This window comes from Hyaena hyaena, unplaced genomic scaffold (assembly GCF_003009895.1).
Source record: "Hyaena hyaena isolate Hyena2069 unplaced genomic scaffold, ASM300989v1 scaffold_972, whole genome shotgun sequence".
Lineage (NCBI taxonomy): Eukaryota > Metazoa > Chordata > Mammalia > Carnivora > Hyaenidae > Hyaena > Hyaena hyaena.
The window spans coordinates 393,748-411,348 of record NW_024081603.1 but is presented as its reverse complement, the minus strand read 5'-3'; the positions used below and the strand labels follow the sequence as shown (position 1 = coordinate 411,348).

Below are 17,601 nucleotides of genomic sequence, written 5' to 3'. Positions count from 1 at the left end.
TTCATCCTTGGTATCAGGAGAGCTTATGGATTTTTTTCCTTTATCTAATTTTTTTTAAATAGAGTTTTTAATAGAAAAGAAAGGTATTCTATGGCCCTGTAATCTTCCTGGAAATATTCAGGAATTTTTTTTAAAACACTCCTTTCTTAGTGTCAGTTAATTACCTTCTTTTCAAATTGAGGAAAGAAACAAATACTAGAAAATCTTTGAAGACTAAATGCAAAATGGGAGACCCAAAAATCTGTAAATATAACCATTTAATTTTTTCAGGTTGGCCAGAGAATGTCACTAAATATAAGAAGTAAAAAGATAATGTAGGACAGCATCCTATCCCCAGTACCAATTTTTGTCTTAGTCTGTTCAAAATACCATACACTAGGTGGCTTATAAATAATGGAAACTATTTCCCACAGTTCTGGAGACAGGGAAGTGTAAGATTAAGGTGCCAGGAGATTTAGTGTCTGTAGAGCCCTCTTCCTGCTTCATAGACAGGAAGGACACATTATACTGTGTCCTCATTTGGCAGAGAGAGCAAGGGAGGTCTCTAGGGCCTCATTTATAAGCCTCCTAAAGACTCTGTCTTCAAATACCATCACGATTTGGGATTAGGTATCAACATGTGAATTTTGAGGTAACACGAGCACTCAAGTTCTAGGACAACATTGCAGGTCCTAGGGATTTGACATGGGCATCTTTTAGGGGGGGCCCTATTCAGCCCACTACAACTGCTTTTACACAATCCTAAAAGTATAGGATTAGAAATCGGTAATTGTTTGATATGGGATGTCCATTTCCAATTCTTTATAAATAATTATGTGCTGGTTCATATTAGTTTTCATAATTTGCGCATTATAAACACATCTTCAGTTAGTTTGACCTTTATTATCAATTAGCATTCTCAGAGTCCTTTTAACTACAGCAGTAGTTCACATCTAAAAATAGGTTTTGTGTTACTGACATTTTGTGGGCCATGCACTATTGATATCTTTCTTGTCTAGTTGTCAAAGTAAATCAGTCTGTAGGATTTAAAAGATGGTCCATCTGGAAGAATAAAATAACCTCTTAGGATTAGATTCCCATTTTAATTCAATTACCTGTTGGAAAAAAGATTTGTTTCAGTTTATTTCCAACTGTAAAATTGGGTGAGTTATCATCTAAATTTAAATACTGTATGTTAATTTGACACAACTCTATCCTTTTTTATGAGAAAAAGGAAATAGAAAGTAAAAAGTCTAGTTCATTATTCTGTAAGGAACATAGTAATCCCTTTAGGTGAAAATGCAACCAAGGTAGGATGTAAAGAACAAGCCATGCTTTATCCATAGGCTATCTAGATGAATTTATAGTGAAGTCAATAGTCTCCTAACACCTATTGATTTAATTTGAGACTTAGTTTGCTGAGTATATTATTTCTGGACTGTATTTTGTAACATAAACTCCTGGATGGCTTAGACTATTGATAAGGGTTCATAAAATTGAGGCATCCTGATTTAGATTTGGATAGCTGAAGAAAAAATATTTGCAAACTATATAAAGGAACATTCTGATATTTTGTACAACTGAATGAGAAAGGGCCCTAAATATAATACGGGAGCCTACCCATTCATCATCACTAATAGTTTTACTATTTCTTTGTCCTACACCTTCCTCTCCATAGATTAATCAACCCATATTGATTTCTATTATTTTTTTAACCCATATTGATTTCTAGAAGATAAGGCAAGGTTTTCGGGCTTACCACATCCCACCATATAAGTTTTTTACTTGAAGTAGCCAAATGTTTTCAGTAGTCATTAAGTCACCCTTTTTGTCAATGACAATGATACATTGTAGTCTATATACTCAAACACAGTATAGAGAGGATAAATGTAAATAAGCTAAAATAATGATGAATTCGAAAGACTTTAAGGAATAGTTGAGGTTTAGAATTACAGAGAGTATTTGAATTCTGATGGACAAGACAGGCAAGCGTATGTGCAAGAACTGAAATTTGGAAATTCACCATAGAAATAAAACTGAGGGAATGTATTTGTTGGCAGAAAGAGCAGCCTCTAAGGTACTATGTCAAAGTGTAATCAGTAACATGGGCCTAACAAAAATACTAGTCATGGTACCAATTTGATCACTTACTGGACATTACACTTTGGAAAAATCACTTTGCACCTCTGACTCTTTACGCCCTCATCTTCTCTCTCTCTCTCTCTCTCTCTTTCAACAGAATCCAATGTTTTGTTTTGTTTTATTTATTTTGAGAGAGAGAACATGAGCAGGGGAGGGGCAGAGAGAGGGAGAGACAGAGAATCTGAAGCAGGCTCCATACAGTCAGTGAGGAGTCTAGTGTGGGGCTCAAACTCATGAACCGGTGAGATCATGACCTGAGTTGAAACCAAGAGTCAGACGGTTAACCAACTGAGCCACCGAGGTGCCCCATATGCCTTCATCTCTAAGTGTGATTAAATACACCACTTATTCATGGGATTATGATAATTAATTGAATCTTCAGGAAAAAAATTAAACATTGCTATTGTTGTTTTCATTCATCCTGTTGTAACACTCTGTCTTTCTCTCAAAAATAAACATAAAAAAATAAGAAAAAATCCTAAAGACCAATATATGGGTTGCATGAATATAAATATGTTTGCATAAACATGTATTAAAATATGATAGTTTTAGAGATGTAGAGAAAGGGATGTAAAAAACAATATGGTTATAACTACCAAGCAGGAAGTTACAACTTCCTCCATTTTTGGCCAATTTGTTGAAAAAAGCCATGCATATGCATTGGTCTTTCTGCAAGAAAATAGACCAGTCAGGTCAAAGCACTGTGAAAGTTTTGTAGAAATGTTGGACGGCATTTAGAATGCGGAATTGTCAAGATCTCTTGTTGTGGCCTCTCTGCTGACCTCCATAAAGCGTGATGATAATTAAGCATAGATTGGAAGGTCAGAGCCCAATTTTCAGGAGTGCCTCAGGCTTTCCTCTGAGGCTTTGCCCTGAACTCAGAGCAGTTCTCTCTGCCAGAGGAAACTGACAGAAAATGTATTTGCTAAAATATAAAAAGTGTTTTCTGCATTCGGATGGGCTAGTTACATGTAGTGGGATGAGGCAGCCATCCCTAAATTACCTGGCTTAAAACACTTACCAAGGCTTCCAAGGCTCCTGGTAAGACCAGAACAGATGTTTCTCCTTGCTGCTCTTACCCCAGACCTGGGAGATCCATTTAGTGTGAACTCTTTTTCCTAGCATAGGTTAAAACTTGAATTCCAGCCTTACCCCTTTATCGGTTTTTATTCTTGACTTTATAATCCCCTGACTACTCTTCATTCTAGTCCCCGCCCTCAGTTTCTCACTGACTTGGCAACTAGATCACAGGCTTTGCTCATCCTGTCATACAAATCTTATTTGGCCTGGTGGCTCTGTTGCCTTCCTTCAACACTTTAGATACAGTGGCCCTGCATGCAAAGCAGGAAACTGGTTATTTAATTGAAAGAGTTGACTTTTTCTCAGCTTTAATCTAGGCAAAGGAATGTCTAACCCAAACAAAATAAACTCTAAGTACTAGCTTCTATATATTCAGCACAAGGTTTAAGTTGAAATAAAAATGTTTGATGTATTAGGGAATTTCAGCATATTTGTCCTTTATCCAGATCTGATTAGGAAGTTTTAATTCTAAATCAGAAGGTCCCTAAAATACTTTTACTCCTTTCCATGACCCAGTCTGTCTCATTGTGAGACATATATATTATTGATAATATTTCCCATAATTCTCTTTTAAACTTTGTTTCCATTGTCAATGGATTTTTCTTTTATTGAATTTTACAGCAAATGATTTAAATGAGTATAGGAAATTATTTGAATGACAGCTAATGAATGCCAATAAAATTCCTTCTCATATTGGTAGATATGCAATCTACTTTTATTTAGTTTTTTAAAAAATGTTTTGATGTTTATTTTTGAAAGAGAGAGAGCCAGAGTACAAGTGGAAGAGAGAGAGAGGGAGACACAGAATCCAAAGCAGGCTCCAGGCTCTGAGCTGTCAGTACAGAGCCTGATGTGGGGCTCAAACTCACAAACCACGAGATTGTGACCTGAGCCGAAGTCAGACACTTAATCAACTGAGCCACTCAGGCACCCCTACTGTTATTTATTTTTTTTAAAAAAGGGCCTAGTTCTTCATTTTATACTTATGATTTTTTTCTCGTGCATGTATGTTTAATCATTTTGTTCATACTGTAGTAATCAAATCGATGGGTTGACAAAGAAGTTTTGCTAATTATTATAACATTGCCACAATGTCCTGGGATGAGTTAAAGCTAGTGGCTTCTTTAATGAGGCTTACAGAACTGACTTATACATGTAACCTTTGTTTTTTTCATTTCTTTAGAAAATCGAGAGTCTGCTCTACCTCTCTCCCTTTGCATTAAACCTTCACATATCGCTTCAAGGAATACTTGATTATCCACAGATAATCCAAAAAAATCTCTTCAAGTTGGCATCTATCAACAGGTAAAATTATGCTTTTGATTCCCATTTTTCCTGATTACTTCCACAAATAAAAGGAAGAGACACAACAGCTCTAAGTTCTGTAAAACATTAACAGAATTGTGCACAGGAAAATAATGAGACCAGTGAGTGTGTATGAATTGGATCTTGACTACTTATCAACTCAGGAGTTGTTTAATAATGAACAGAACAGGGGCACCTGCATCTGACTTTGACTCAGGTCATGATCTTGGGGTTTGTGAGTTTGAGCCCTGAATCCAGCTCACTGCTGTCGGCACAGAACCCACTTCGGATCCTCTGTCCCCCTTTTTCTCTGTCCCCACCCCGCTCATGCACATGCTCTCTCTAAAATAAATAAATATTAAAAGAAACCATGAACAGGTGGAAGTGAAATTTTTCAAGGGTTAATTGGTTAGGGTTGTACCTTGTAATGATTTAGTTAAGAGAACATAAGACACCAATTTATATGGAAAAACTAATCAGCTAGGAGATAAGGGAGTGAAGAAGTATAAATGGTGACTCTGCAACCTGGACTATGCAGTTATAATTAAAATCAAGCAAATATGCTGTAAACAGATGACAAATGTTCACATACTAAGATAAACTGGTGAAAAAAATACAAAAAGGATGATTAAAGAGAAATAAATATTTCAGTCATATAATCTTTTTTTAAAAAAGTGTTTATTTTATTTTTGAGAGAGAGAGCGTGCAAGCAGGAGAGAGGCAGAGAGAGACAGGGAGAGAGAATCCCAAGTAGGCCCTCATGCTGTCAGCATGGAGCCTGACTTAGGGCTTTATCCCATGCTTTGTGAGATTTTGACCTGAACCAAAATCAAGAGCCAGATGGTTAACTGATTGAGCCACCTACGTACCCTAATATAATCCTTTTTTAAAGGTCTTTTATGAGCATAGATTCCTGTATACAATAGAAATCCCAACATCAACCAAGCTCATTAGTAAATTTCAGTATTCATATTCATAACATGATTTGAATATTAGTAAATTTCAATACTCATATTGATCTTTAAAAGTATATTTAAGATTATTTAGAAATGTTATTTTTGAAATGACTACAAAACAAATCATCCAGTTGTCTTTCTGAGTGTTTACAATAGTAGATGTGATAAAAACTACAAAAGTTTAAACTCATGAATTAATGAAAGACAGCTTTTTTTATGCAAACAGGAAAATTGCAGAGAACTATTCTACCTATTTTAAGTTTCATTTTTATTATTTTTCCTATATGAATTTTGAAAGCAACGTCCTTCAGTATATCAGTGAACAGACTAGAAAATTTTAGAATTTAGACTGTTTTCATTCAAAATCTAGAAAACATATATAGAAGATCACTGAAAATATCCCTGATATAATCTGACATTAAATAGAAATTAAATCTGTCTCTGTTTTTGTAGATATCTGTTTAGTTTTTTGGTAGGTTTTCTGAAAAACATGTGGCAGAATTAGTTTTTATTAACTCATTTCCAACAGTATTTTAGTAATAGAAAATGGCTACTCTCTTTCCTCTACATTGCAATGGAAACATATTTGCAAATAACATAAGAGAAGTAAGAAGAAAATATTGAGAAATGGAGCAATTACAGCAAAAGCTAAGCAAACAGCTTTACAGTTTTACATAGAAACATTGATGTTAGGCAACCCAAATGTTTCAAATTTAGTTTCAGTTGTACTAAGCTATATGTGATCATTTCTTCCACAGGAGAGTGGGTGCTCTATACCATAAACACTAAGGGGTTAAGTGTTCCTAGGTATATCCAAAGAGAAAGTCCTTTCTTTTGATAAACAATAACATGCCATCCATTTGTTTGGAAGAATTTCATTGCTATGAAAAAGGCATAAAAAATATATCATTGATTAAATCATAGGTAGCACCATTTTGAAAAGAATGGTAAAATTAATTCATTAAAAACATAATTTCCAATGCTATGAGTATAGATAATAGATGCATGTGAAATATGTTTAAGTATTCTCATTTGTTAAAAGAAGTTCTAAAATGTATCTAATGATCTAATATTTCCAATAATTTAAAAATCTGTTCTTTAAAATCTATCAGATTTAATACATGGTCCTTTTTAAATTTTTTTTAAATGTTTATTTTTGAGAGAGAGAGAGAGAGACAGAGTGCAAGCAGGAACAGGGTAGAGAGAAGGAGACACAGAATCTGAAACAGGCTCCAGACATGAGTCTTAAAACTTACAGACTGTGTGAGATAATGGCCCAAGCTGAAGTCTGACGCTTAACTGACTGAGCCACCCAGGCACCCCATACGTGGTCCTTTTCAAACCTTGTAAAGGAAATCTTAAATATTTTGGATTAAAAATGTATTCTGTTTTTTAAAAAGTTTTATTTATTTACTTTGAGAGAGAAAGCATAAGTAGGGGAGGAACAGAGAGAATCCCAAGCAGACTCCACAGTGTCAGTTCAGAATCCAAAGCAGGCTTTAACTCATGAACTGGGAGATCACCACCTGCATGGAAGTCAAGAGTCAGACACTTAACCTACTGAGCCACTCACTACCCTCAACCAACTGAGCCTCCCAGGAGCCCCCAAATGTATTCTATTTTTAAGTGATGATAGCCTTCTTTTTACTATGCTTAGAAATCAGATTGAGATAGCCTTTATTTTGGAGTTGGACTTCAGTACAGATCTGAAGCCCTTGAATAATTTTTATTTCTGTTAGTGAATATTAATGGTTCCTATTTTTAGCCCATAACAAAGTAACATACCTCATTCCAATTTTTTTGTTAGTTTTCTGAGTATAAGAGTATTAAAAAGTATTCATGAAAAGTTATATAATTGTATTCATAACTGGAAGATACTGTTTTGGTGATTATCAAGAGTAATATGGAAATTGAAATATAATTAAAACTGTTATTTCATTTTTTTAAATAGGTTACTTGAATTTCAAATAGAGGAGCAGAAATGCCACCACCAGTAGGTGCCCCACTACTTCCACCTCCTGACGGAGGATGGGGCTGGGTAGTGGTTGGAGCATCTTTTATCTCCATTGGATTTTCATACGCATTCCCAAAAGCTGTCACAGTGTTCTTCAAAGAAATTCAACAAATATTCAACTCTAGCTACAGTGAGATAGCCTGGATATCATCCATTATGCTGGCTGTTATGTATGCAGGAGGTAAGGTTTCTGGTAATAAATGGAACTGCCAATTAAGAAAACAATTCTTCCACGCCACAGTGTTTTACATGTAATATCCTGGTATATATATTGTCACTTAAGACCAATCAAACATATAATTCCAACTGAATTTTATTAATTTTATTGATTCAACATCTTGAACTATTCACCTGAAACTGAGTATTACTAGAGTATTTATTTGAATGAGAATATCTTTGAACAAACTAAGATTTAGTAAATTATGAAATTTCCAAGGGAGGTACCTTTCCATTTAATTTGGAATGAAGTCTATACTATAGTATCAGTATCATTTCCTACCACTGTTACAGTTGGTAGAAATGCTTTATTCTTAATGAGAAATAACCTGTAATTGCTGATTATCTATAAGTCTAGGAAGTACTTCACCTTCAGCTGCAAAAATGGAGTGTTATCAGGTACATTCTGGAGCCATTCAGGTTTGTGTGATCACAATCATTTCTTATCTCTGTGGTACTCATTCAATATGACATATTTTAATTTAAATCATTGCCTGAAAGTTATTTTGTTACATTCCATGTTCAAATGAGGGTCAGATTCATGAAGGATAACAAATAAAGTACTGTATCACTTGTGAATATTTAAAACATGGAATTATTAGTGCATTATTATGTCAATTATCTTCTTTAAGTCAATCTCAATAGCAGACTAGACTGTCTAGCTTTTTTTAAGTCATTACTTAAAACATTTAGGGTTTAGTGGTTTCATTTTTCAACTGGATATTTGATTTTAAAACACAGGTGTGGGCTTAGAATATGAACACTAAAAGAAATCATACACATCATCTAGCACGATTTCTTACTTGACAGTTGAGGGTAATGCGGCTCATTTGTGATAGAGATACACTATTAGAAATAATAGCCAATATTTATTAGGATTTACTTTCATATAAGTCCTCTCTAAACACTTGTTATATATCATATGATTTAATACTCTTAACAATGTGTGAAATAGGTATTATTTTCTCTCCATTGTATAACCGAGGAAATCAAAACATGAAATAGTTTCCCAAGACAGACGGCTCATTAGTGGCAGGTAAAAACTGAGACTCCAAACATTGAGTCACTGTGCTCTTATGCCTTTCTCATTTCTTCCTCTCTACCTCTAGAAAGTGATAGAGTCAGATCTAGGCCAAACCTTCAACTGATCTGATTCAATACTACCCCCACTAAGATCATTTGTCAATGACATATGATTATTCTAGAGGATGCTGGTCCCTTTAGTGTACTATCAAGGTAAAATTTTTATCCTCCAATAATCCTGTATGTTGTGTATATGTGCAAACATATGTGTTTTCCATTTTCTATATGTCAGTGATTTTACATTAATCCAGTATGCCTCCCTGCCTTTTCAGTTAAGTTAAACTGCTGCATTTTTGTTCTGGTACCAAAAGGAATCTTTAAATGCTATTTGGGTGTATCAGGGAAAAATTCTGCTTTAAAACACTTTCTGAATATCTCCTTTGGATAGTTGCTTTAAGGAATATAATTATATTTTTTCTGATGACTATAGAAACAATAGATACTGTGCACCTGGTCTTTTTCTCTGTCGGAGGGGTCAGGTGTCCTTTAATAATGCTTCACTAGAACAACGCATAAAGTCCTCTTGTCCTGAGCTAAAAATGTGCTAATGTTAGGATTTGTAGTTTTTCCCCTTTCTTAAATATGAATGAAACAGATTCTTCTAGTGAAGCCATAGAAGTCCATTGAATTTGAACATGATAATTTTTTGTTGAATAGGTAGTTCACTAACTCACAAACAAGACAAAAATTTGTATAAATTTTAAGTTAAATCTTAACATTATTACTTTTTTTAATAGTTTGATGTATTTTAATAGCAAACTTACAAGAATAGCACAGAAGACAGAGAACATTAAAAACATGTACTTGCATTAACATTATTACTTTTAAGCAAATAACCCCCAAATCCCAATGCCTCAAAGGAATACAAGTTTATTTATTGCTCAAGCAATGTTTCATCTGGTGGCGATGCCATCATCTGAGACTTCGTGGTATTTCTAAAATCTGTTCCATTTGTCTGGACACAGAGTCAACACAGACAGCATGGAAGAACATGTGGAGATATTTTAGGGCTAGACCTGGAAGAGAAAAACAATACTCTGTCCATATTCCACTGATCAGAATTCTGTGTGTGTGTGTGTGTGTGTGTGTGTGTGTTTGTGTGTGTGTATTTTTAAATTTTATTTAAATCCAAGTTTGTTAACATATAGTGTAGTAATGGTTTCAGGAGTAGAATTTAGTAATTCATCACTTACATATAACACCCAGTGCTCATCCCATCAAGTGCCCTCTTTAATGCCCATCACCCATTTAACACCCCCACAACCCCTTACAGTAACCCTCAGTTTGTTCTCTTTAAGAGTCTCTTATGGTTTGCTTACCTCTGTTTTACTTTATTTTTCCTTCCCGTCCCCTATGTTCATCTGTTTTTGTTTCTTAAATTCCCCACACAAGTGAAATCCTATGGTATTTTCTGGCTGACTTATTTCGCTTAGCATAATACACTTTAGTTCCATCCATATTGTTGCAAATGGCTAGATTTCATTCTTTCTGATCATTGAGTAATATTCCATTGTGTGTATATATATATATATATCACACCTTTTTTTATCCATTTGTCAATTGATGGACATTTAGGCTCTTTCCCTAATTTGGCTATTGTAAATAGTGGTGCTATAAACACTGGGATGCCTGTGCCCCTTCAAAATAGCATACCTGTATCCTTTGGATAAATACCTCGTAGTGCAATTGCTGGGTCATAAGGTAGCTCTATTTTTAACTTTTTGAAGAACCTCCATATTGTCTCCAGAGTAGCTATAGCAGTTTACTTTCCCACCAGCAGGGCAAATGTGTTCCCCTTTCTCTGCATTTTTGCCAACATCTGCTGTTGCCTGAGTGCATTTTAGCCATTCTGACAGGTGAGAGGTGGTACCTCATTGTGGGTTTGATTTGTATTTCCCTGATAGTGATATTGAGCATCTTTTCTTGTGTTGGTTGGCCTTCTGGATGTCTTCTTCAGAAAAGTGTGTATTCGTGGCTTTTGACCATTTCTTCACTGGATTATTTGTTTTATTGGTGTTGAGTTTGATAAGTTCATTATATATTTGGATACTAATCCTTTATTAGATATGTCATTTGCAAAGATCTTCTCCCGTTCCATAGGTTGCCTTTTAGTTTTGTTGATTGTTTCCTTTGCTGTATAAAAGCTTTTGTTCTTTATGATGTCCCAACAGTTCATTTTTGTTTTTGTTTCCCTTTTCTTCAGAGACGTATCTAGTAAAAAAGTTGCTGTGGGTGAGGTCAAAGAAGTTGTCTGTTTTTACCACTAGGATTTTACTGGTTTCCTGTCTTACATTTAGGTATTTCATCCATTTTAAATTTATTTTTGTGCATGGTGTAAGGAAGTGGTCCAGTTTCGTTCTTCTGCATGTTGCTATCCAGTTTTCCCAACACCATTTGCTGAAGAGACTATCTTTTTCCATTGGATATTCTCTCCTGCTTTGTAGAAGATTAGTTGGCCATATATTTGTGGGTCCATTTCTGGGTTCTCTATTCTGTTCCATTGATCTATGTGTCTGTTTTTGTGCCACTACCATACTGTATTAATGATTACAGCTTTATAATACAGCTTAAAGTCCAAAATTGTCATGCCTCCAGCTTTGGTTTTGTTTTTCAGGATTGTTTTGTTATTCGGGATCTTTTCTAGTACCATACAGATTTTATGATGGTTTGTTCTAGCTCTGTGAAGAATGCTGGTGGTATTTTGATAGGTATTCCATTGAATGTGTAGTTTGCTATGTTTTAACATTTTTAAGTATTTTTTCTTACAATCCATGAGCATGGAATGTTTTTCCATTCCATTGTCTTTTTCGATTTCTTTCATAAGCTTTTATAGTTTTCAGTGGACAAATCTTTCACCTGTTTGGTTAGAATTCTTCCTAGGTATTTTATGGTTTTTGGTACAGTTGCAAATGGGATTGATTTCCTTGGTTGCTCTTTCTGCTGCTTCATTATTGGTGTATAGAAATGCAGCCTATTTCTGTACAGTGATTTTACATCCTGCGACTTTGCTGAATTTATATATCAGTTCCAGCAGATTTTTGCTGAAGTCTTTTAGATTCTCCATGTAGAATATCCTGTCATCTGTGAAGAGTGAAAGTTTGACTTCTTCATTGCTGATTTTGGATGCCTTTTATTTCCTTTTGTTGTCTTATTGCTGAGGCTAGGACTTCCAACACTATGTTAAGTAACAGTGGTGAGAGTGGACATCCCTGTCATGTTCCTGACCTTAGGGGGAAAGCTCTTAGTTTTTCCCCATTGAGGATGATATTAGCTATGAGTCTCATACATGGCCCTTATGATCTGGAGGTATGTTCCTTTTATCCCTACTTTCTTGAGTGTTTTTATTAAGAAAGGATTTTTTTTTTCTGCATCTATTGAGAGGGATCATGTGATTCTTACCCTTTATTTTATTAATATGATATATCAGATTGGTTGATTTGTGGATTTTGAACCACTCCTGCAGTCCAGGAATAAATCCCACTTGATCTTGGTGAATAATTCTTTTAATGTATTGTTGGACTTGGTTTGCTAATAGTATCTTGTTGAGAATTTTTGCATCCATGCTCATCAGGGAGATTTGTTCTTAATTCTTTTTAATGGAGTCTTTGATTTTAAAATCAACGTAATGTTAGCCTTATAGAATGAGTTTGGAAGTTTTCCTTCCATTTCTGTTTTTGGAACAGTTCAAAGGATTAGGTATTAACTCTTCTTTAAATGTTTGGTAGAATTCCCCAGATAGCCATCTGGCCCTGGATTCTTGGTTGTTGGGAGATTTTTGATTACTGATTCAGTTTCTTTACTGGATATGAGTCTGTTCTCATTTTCTACTTCTTCTTGTTTCAGTTTTGGTAGTTTATATGTTTCTATGAACTTGTTCATTTTTTTCTAGATTGTCCAATGTGTTGGCATATAATTGTTCATAATATTCTCCTATTATTGTTGTATTTCTGTGGTATTGGTTGTGATCTTTCCTCTTTCATTCATGATTTTATTTATTTGGGTTCTTTCCTTTTTCTTTTTGATATTCTGGCTAGGGGGTTATCAATCTTGTTAATTCTTTCAAAACATAAGCCCCTGGTTTCATTGATGTGTTATACTGTTCTTTGGATTTCAATGTCATTGACTTTTGTTCTAAGCTTTATTCTTTCCCCTCTTCTGCTAGTTTTGAGCTTTATTTGCTGTTCTTTTTCCAGACCCTTTAGGTGTTAAGATTAGGTTGTACATTTCAGACATTTCTTCCCTCTTTAGAAAGGCCCACATTGCTTATATACTTTCCTCTTATGACCACCTTTACTGCATCCCAGAGGTTTTGAACTGTTGTTTTCTCAATCTCATTGGCTTCTATATACTTTTTAATTTCCTCTTTAATTTCTTAGCTAGCCCATTCATTCTTTAGTAGGATGTTCTTTAATTTCCAAATATTCTTTCCAATTTTTTTCTTGTGGTTGATTTCAAGTGTCATAACATTGTGGTCTGAAAACATGCATGGTATGATATCGACCTTTTTGTACTTGTTGAGGGCTTATTTGTGACCAGTATATGATTTATTCTAAAAAATGTTAATGTTCCATGACCACTTGAAGAATTTGTATTCTGCTGCTTTAGGATGAAATGTTCTGAATATATCTGTTAAGTCTGTCAAAGTATCTATCTGTCAATTAAAGCCATAGTTTACTTGTTGATTTTTTGCTTAGATGATGTGTTCATTTTTGTATTTCAGGTGTTAAAGTCCCTTACTAGTATGGTATTATTATCAGTGAGTTTCTTTATGTTTATATTAATTGATTTGTAAATTTGGGTTAATTCATAAGTTAGGGGCATAAATATTTACAACTGTTAGATCTTCTTGCTGGATATACCCCATAATTATGATATAATGCCCTTCTTCATCTCTTGTTATGGTCTTTATTTTAAAACATAGTTTGTCTGATAGAAGTATTGGTACTTCAGCTTTCTTTTGACAACCATTAGCATGGTAGATAGTTCTCCATTCCCTTACATTCAATCTTCAGGTGTTTGGTTCTAAAATGAGGCTGTTCTAGGCAGCATATAGATGATACTTTTTTTTTTTTAATCCATGTCTTTTGATTGGAGTATTTAGTCCACTTAGAGTGATTATTGAAAGATATGAATTTAGTGCCATTGTGTTGCCTATAGAGTTCATGTTTCTGGTGATGTTCTCTTGTCCTCTCTAGTCTTTGTTGCTTTTGGTCTTTTTTGTTTTGTTTTGTTTTTCTCCACTCAAAGAGTCCCCCCTTAAAATTTCTCACAGAGCTGCGTTGGAGGTCATGAACTCCTTTAGTTTTTGCTTGTCTGGGAAACTCTTTCTCTCTCCTTCTATATTGAATGACAGCCTTGTCAGATAAAAAATTCTTAGCTGTGTATTATTCTGACTCAGCACGTTGAATATATCCTGGCACTTCTTTCTGGTCTGCCAAGTTTCTGTGGACAAATCTGCTGTGAACCTGATCTGTCTTCCTTTGTAAGTTAAGAACTTTTTCTTTCCCCCTTGCTGCTTTCAGGATTCTTTCCTTGTCTGTGTATTTTGTGAATTTGACTGTGATATATCTTGGTGATGGTCACTTTTTGTTGAATCTAATTCTGTGATTTTTGGATTTTGATGTCTGTGTCTTTCCCCACATTAAGAAAGTTTTCAGCTTTAATTTGCTCACATAAACTTTCTACCCCATTTGTTTTCTCTTTCTTCTCTGGGACTCCTGTGATTCAAATGTTATTTCTTTTTAATAAGTCACTGAGTTCTCTAAGTCTTGTATCATGATCTTTTGCCTTCTTTTTTTCTGCTTCATTATTTCCCATAATTTCATCTTCTGTTTCACTGATTTATTGCTCTGGTTTATTCATCCATCCTTGCCACTATGGCATCCATTTAAGATTGCATCTCAGTTATAGCATTTTTAATATTGGCCTGACTAGATTTTAGTTGTTTTATCTCTACAGAAAGGGATTCTTTGGTATCTTCTATGCTTTTTCAACCCCAGCTAGTGTTCTTGTAATCATGGTTTTAAATTCTACTTTAGACATCTTGTATTTGTGCTGATTAAATCTCTGGGCATCATTTCTTCCTGTTCTTTCTTTTGGGGTAAATTCCTCCATCTTGTCATTTTGGAGGAGGAAAAAGAATAATATGACAAAAATAAAAATTAAAAACAAAAAAAAATCGAATAAAGGGAGCTATATCCTAAGTGTGTTGCTTTCTGCTTGTTGAGAGAACTTTGGTAGAATAGAGAAAAAAGATGAAGAAAAAAATGTTAAAATTTTTAAGAATTTTAAATAATACTATCGAATAAAAAAGAAGAATTTGCTCTTTTTGTATCCAAGAAAGAGAAATAAAAGAAAGAAAAAAATAACCTAAGCAAAAACAGAAGCAAAGAAAACGAATAAATAAATGAATGAGCAAACAGAATGAAACCTGAATGAAGTTATGTCCTGTTTCCCCTAGAACTGAAACTTTGCAGCACACTATAGTCCATAGACTACTTAGCAGGTGGAAGGGATTTATGCTGGTCTTCTGGAGGATGTGCCTGAAGGGTGCAGGTGGGTGGGGCTTGGTGTAATGGCTGTTCACTTAGTGGTACTGCTTAGCTTACTGGGGTGGATGTGTGTGTGTGCAGGCATGCTAGAAATGAAAATGACTTCACCTAGCTTCCTAGCCTTATGTACAGGAACTCCACACCCTCATCAACCCAAGATCAAGCTTCTGTCTCAGGCTTCTGTCAGCTCCCTGCCTCTACTCTGTCTGGGTCCAAGCTGTCCACCTGCCCAGCAGCACCTCCCTCCAGACTTTTATCTCAGATGGGGCTGTGTTTCAAAACCCTACACTTCAGAGACCTTTGTGGCTTGGACCTGCAGTGACTCTTTGGAGGAGTGCCTCCCTGAGCAATGGCTGGATGTCAGCTTGTCCCAGAAAACATTCATCCTATCACAGAATGGCAGAGGCCCAGAGTTTATGACCAATCACAACACATCCTGTGCCTGGTTTTGCTGCCTTCAGGCATCTTTTGTTCCAATATCAGTAAACATCGCTGCTCTCTGGGGTATGCTGGGACTTTTGCCCTTGGGGAGGCCATCTAACCTCTACCCAAGTGCACTTCAGTGAGGAGAACTGCTTCGCCCCGTGTGGCACACTGACCCCTCAGACCCTGCTGCCTGCTCCTGAGGATTCACCATACTTCTTCACCAGAGCATCACCAGGCCCTGAGCTATGAAACTTCAGACTCTGCTCTACTGTTTATAGAATTCCTGTATAAAGCCCCACGAAGCCCTCTCCTTTCTTCCTGTCAATGGTTTTGGGGAAGAGATTTTTTTCTTCAGTCCCCTGCAAGTGTTTCACTCCTTCTCTCTCTCTTTCTCTCCAGCTACTTTCAGGGGGAGTGCTTTTCTTACATGATCCTGATGTTCTGCATTCTCCCTCTTGCTCTTTCTCTCTCTGTCCTCTTTCTGTGAAAATGGCTCTCTACCCTCCGTGGCTCTGCGGCTTTCTCTCTCCCCTCATTCACTGTTCCGTACCACATACCTGCCAAGTTCTCTGGCTCCAGTTATGCAGATTGTTGTGTTAATCCTCAGATCCATTTCGTAGGTTTTCAAAATGGTTTGATGCTGATCTAGCTGCATTTCAGATATGAGACAAGTTCAGGGTCCCCATAGTACTCTGCCATCTTAACTCCTTCCTTTTTGTCTTCACTGATCAGAATTCTTATACTGCTCTACCTAAAGACAGAGGCCAGGGTTGCTGGAAAATGCAAGACTCTTAGAGAAAGAAATAGAGTAGGATAGCATCCAGTGAGTCTCAGATAGAGCCTCATACTCCAGCAATTATTCTTCACCCAGTGGAAGCATAAATTGTTTATAGACTTACCAGTGTCAATTGATAGCCTTCTGCTCCCTGGCTGGATCTACAAAAAGGCTTATTACAATGAAGAATGATATAATTTCTTTTCTCAAACCATTAAATCTCAGTATCACATTATAATATGTAAATACCTATAACATATATTTATCATTAAATAGTTTTTATTTTATTCATGCTCTTATTTTCCTATTTTTAATACATGCGATATACATGTTTAAAAAGTACAAAAGAGAACTCTTCTGAAGCTCATAAATAAAATGGTAGTTTGGTTAAGTAAGTAGTTATCAATTTGGAATAAAAACACCTTAAATGTTTAAGGTAATAAATGAAAAAATGTGTCGAAATTAAAGATCAATAGGGATTTTCTATCTGGTTGTTTCAAGAAAGCAAATGTAGACCCATGAAAATACTTAGTATGTAGTAATTGATAATCATAATATCTAGGTGAGATCCAAGTAAGTAATTGGAATATTGCCTAGAGTCCTTAGTCATCAGAGCTGAGACATTTTGTTTATCATCCCTGGCCATAGAGAAGTCAAGAATTCCAGAAATTCTTCTACACTCTGTTCTTTCCCTTGAAAGTGGAAAGCAATCCCAGACCCATGGCCTGCAGAATAGAAGTGTCATTGCCTTCCAAGTCCTGTTAATGGAGAACATATTGCACTTTACATGATTCGTTGCAAATAACATTTGTGTCTCATCTCAATAATTGGTTTTAATCCTTTTAACAAAAAATTATTGGTACATTTCAAACTATAATCTCCATATAAAAACAATTACCATTATGTGGGTTCAGATAATTTTTTCAGAAGCATAATAACTATTAGAAAAAAATTCTGGTAGATTCAGTTAATCTAAGAGACAGATATGGGTCCTATTACCAAAGTGGTAGTACTTTTTAAAGTATGGTCTATAGACTTTCTACTTTTGAATCATGGATCTCTTGTTTAAAATGC

At 35.3% G+C, this 17,601-nt stretch overlaps 1 protein-coding gene across 2 annotated transcripts in view; it reads left to right on the top strand.

The window, feature by feature from the left end:
• SLC16A7 (solute carrier family 16 member 7) overlaps positions 1-17,601 on the top strand; it is a 169,958-nt gene that overhangs the window by 91,163 nt on the left and 61,194 nt on the right. For both annotated transcript variants that reach the window (XM_039221252.1, XM_039221253.1), the window contains 2 exons: positions 4,385-4,506; positions 7,414-7,657. In XM_039221252.1, coding sequence (XP_039077183.1) covers positions 7,444-7,657 — 214 coding nt within the window. In that variant the 5' untranslated portion in view covers positions 4,385-4,506; positions 7,414-7,443. The remainder of the gene's footprint in view (positions 1-4,384; positions 4,507-7,413; positions 7,658-17,601) is intronic.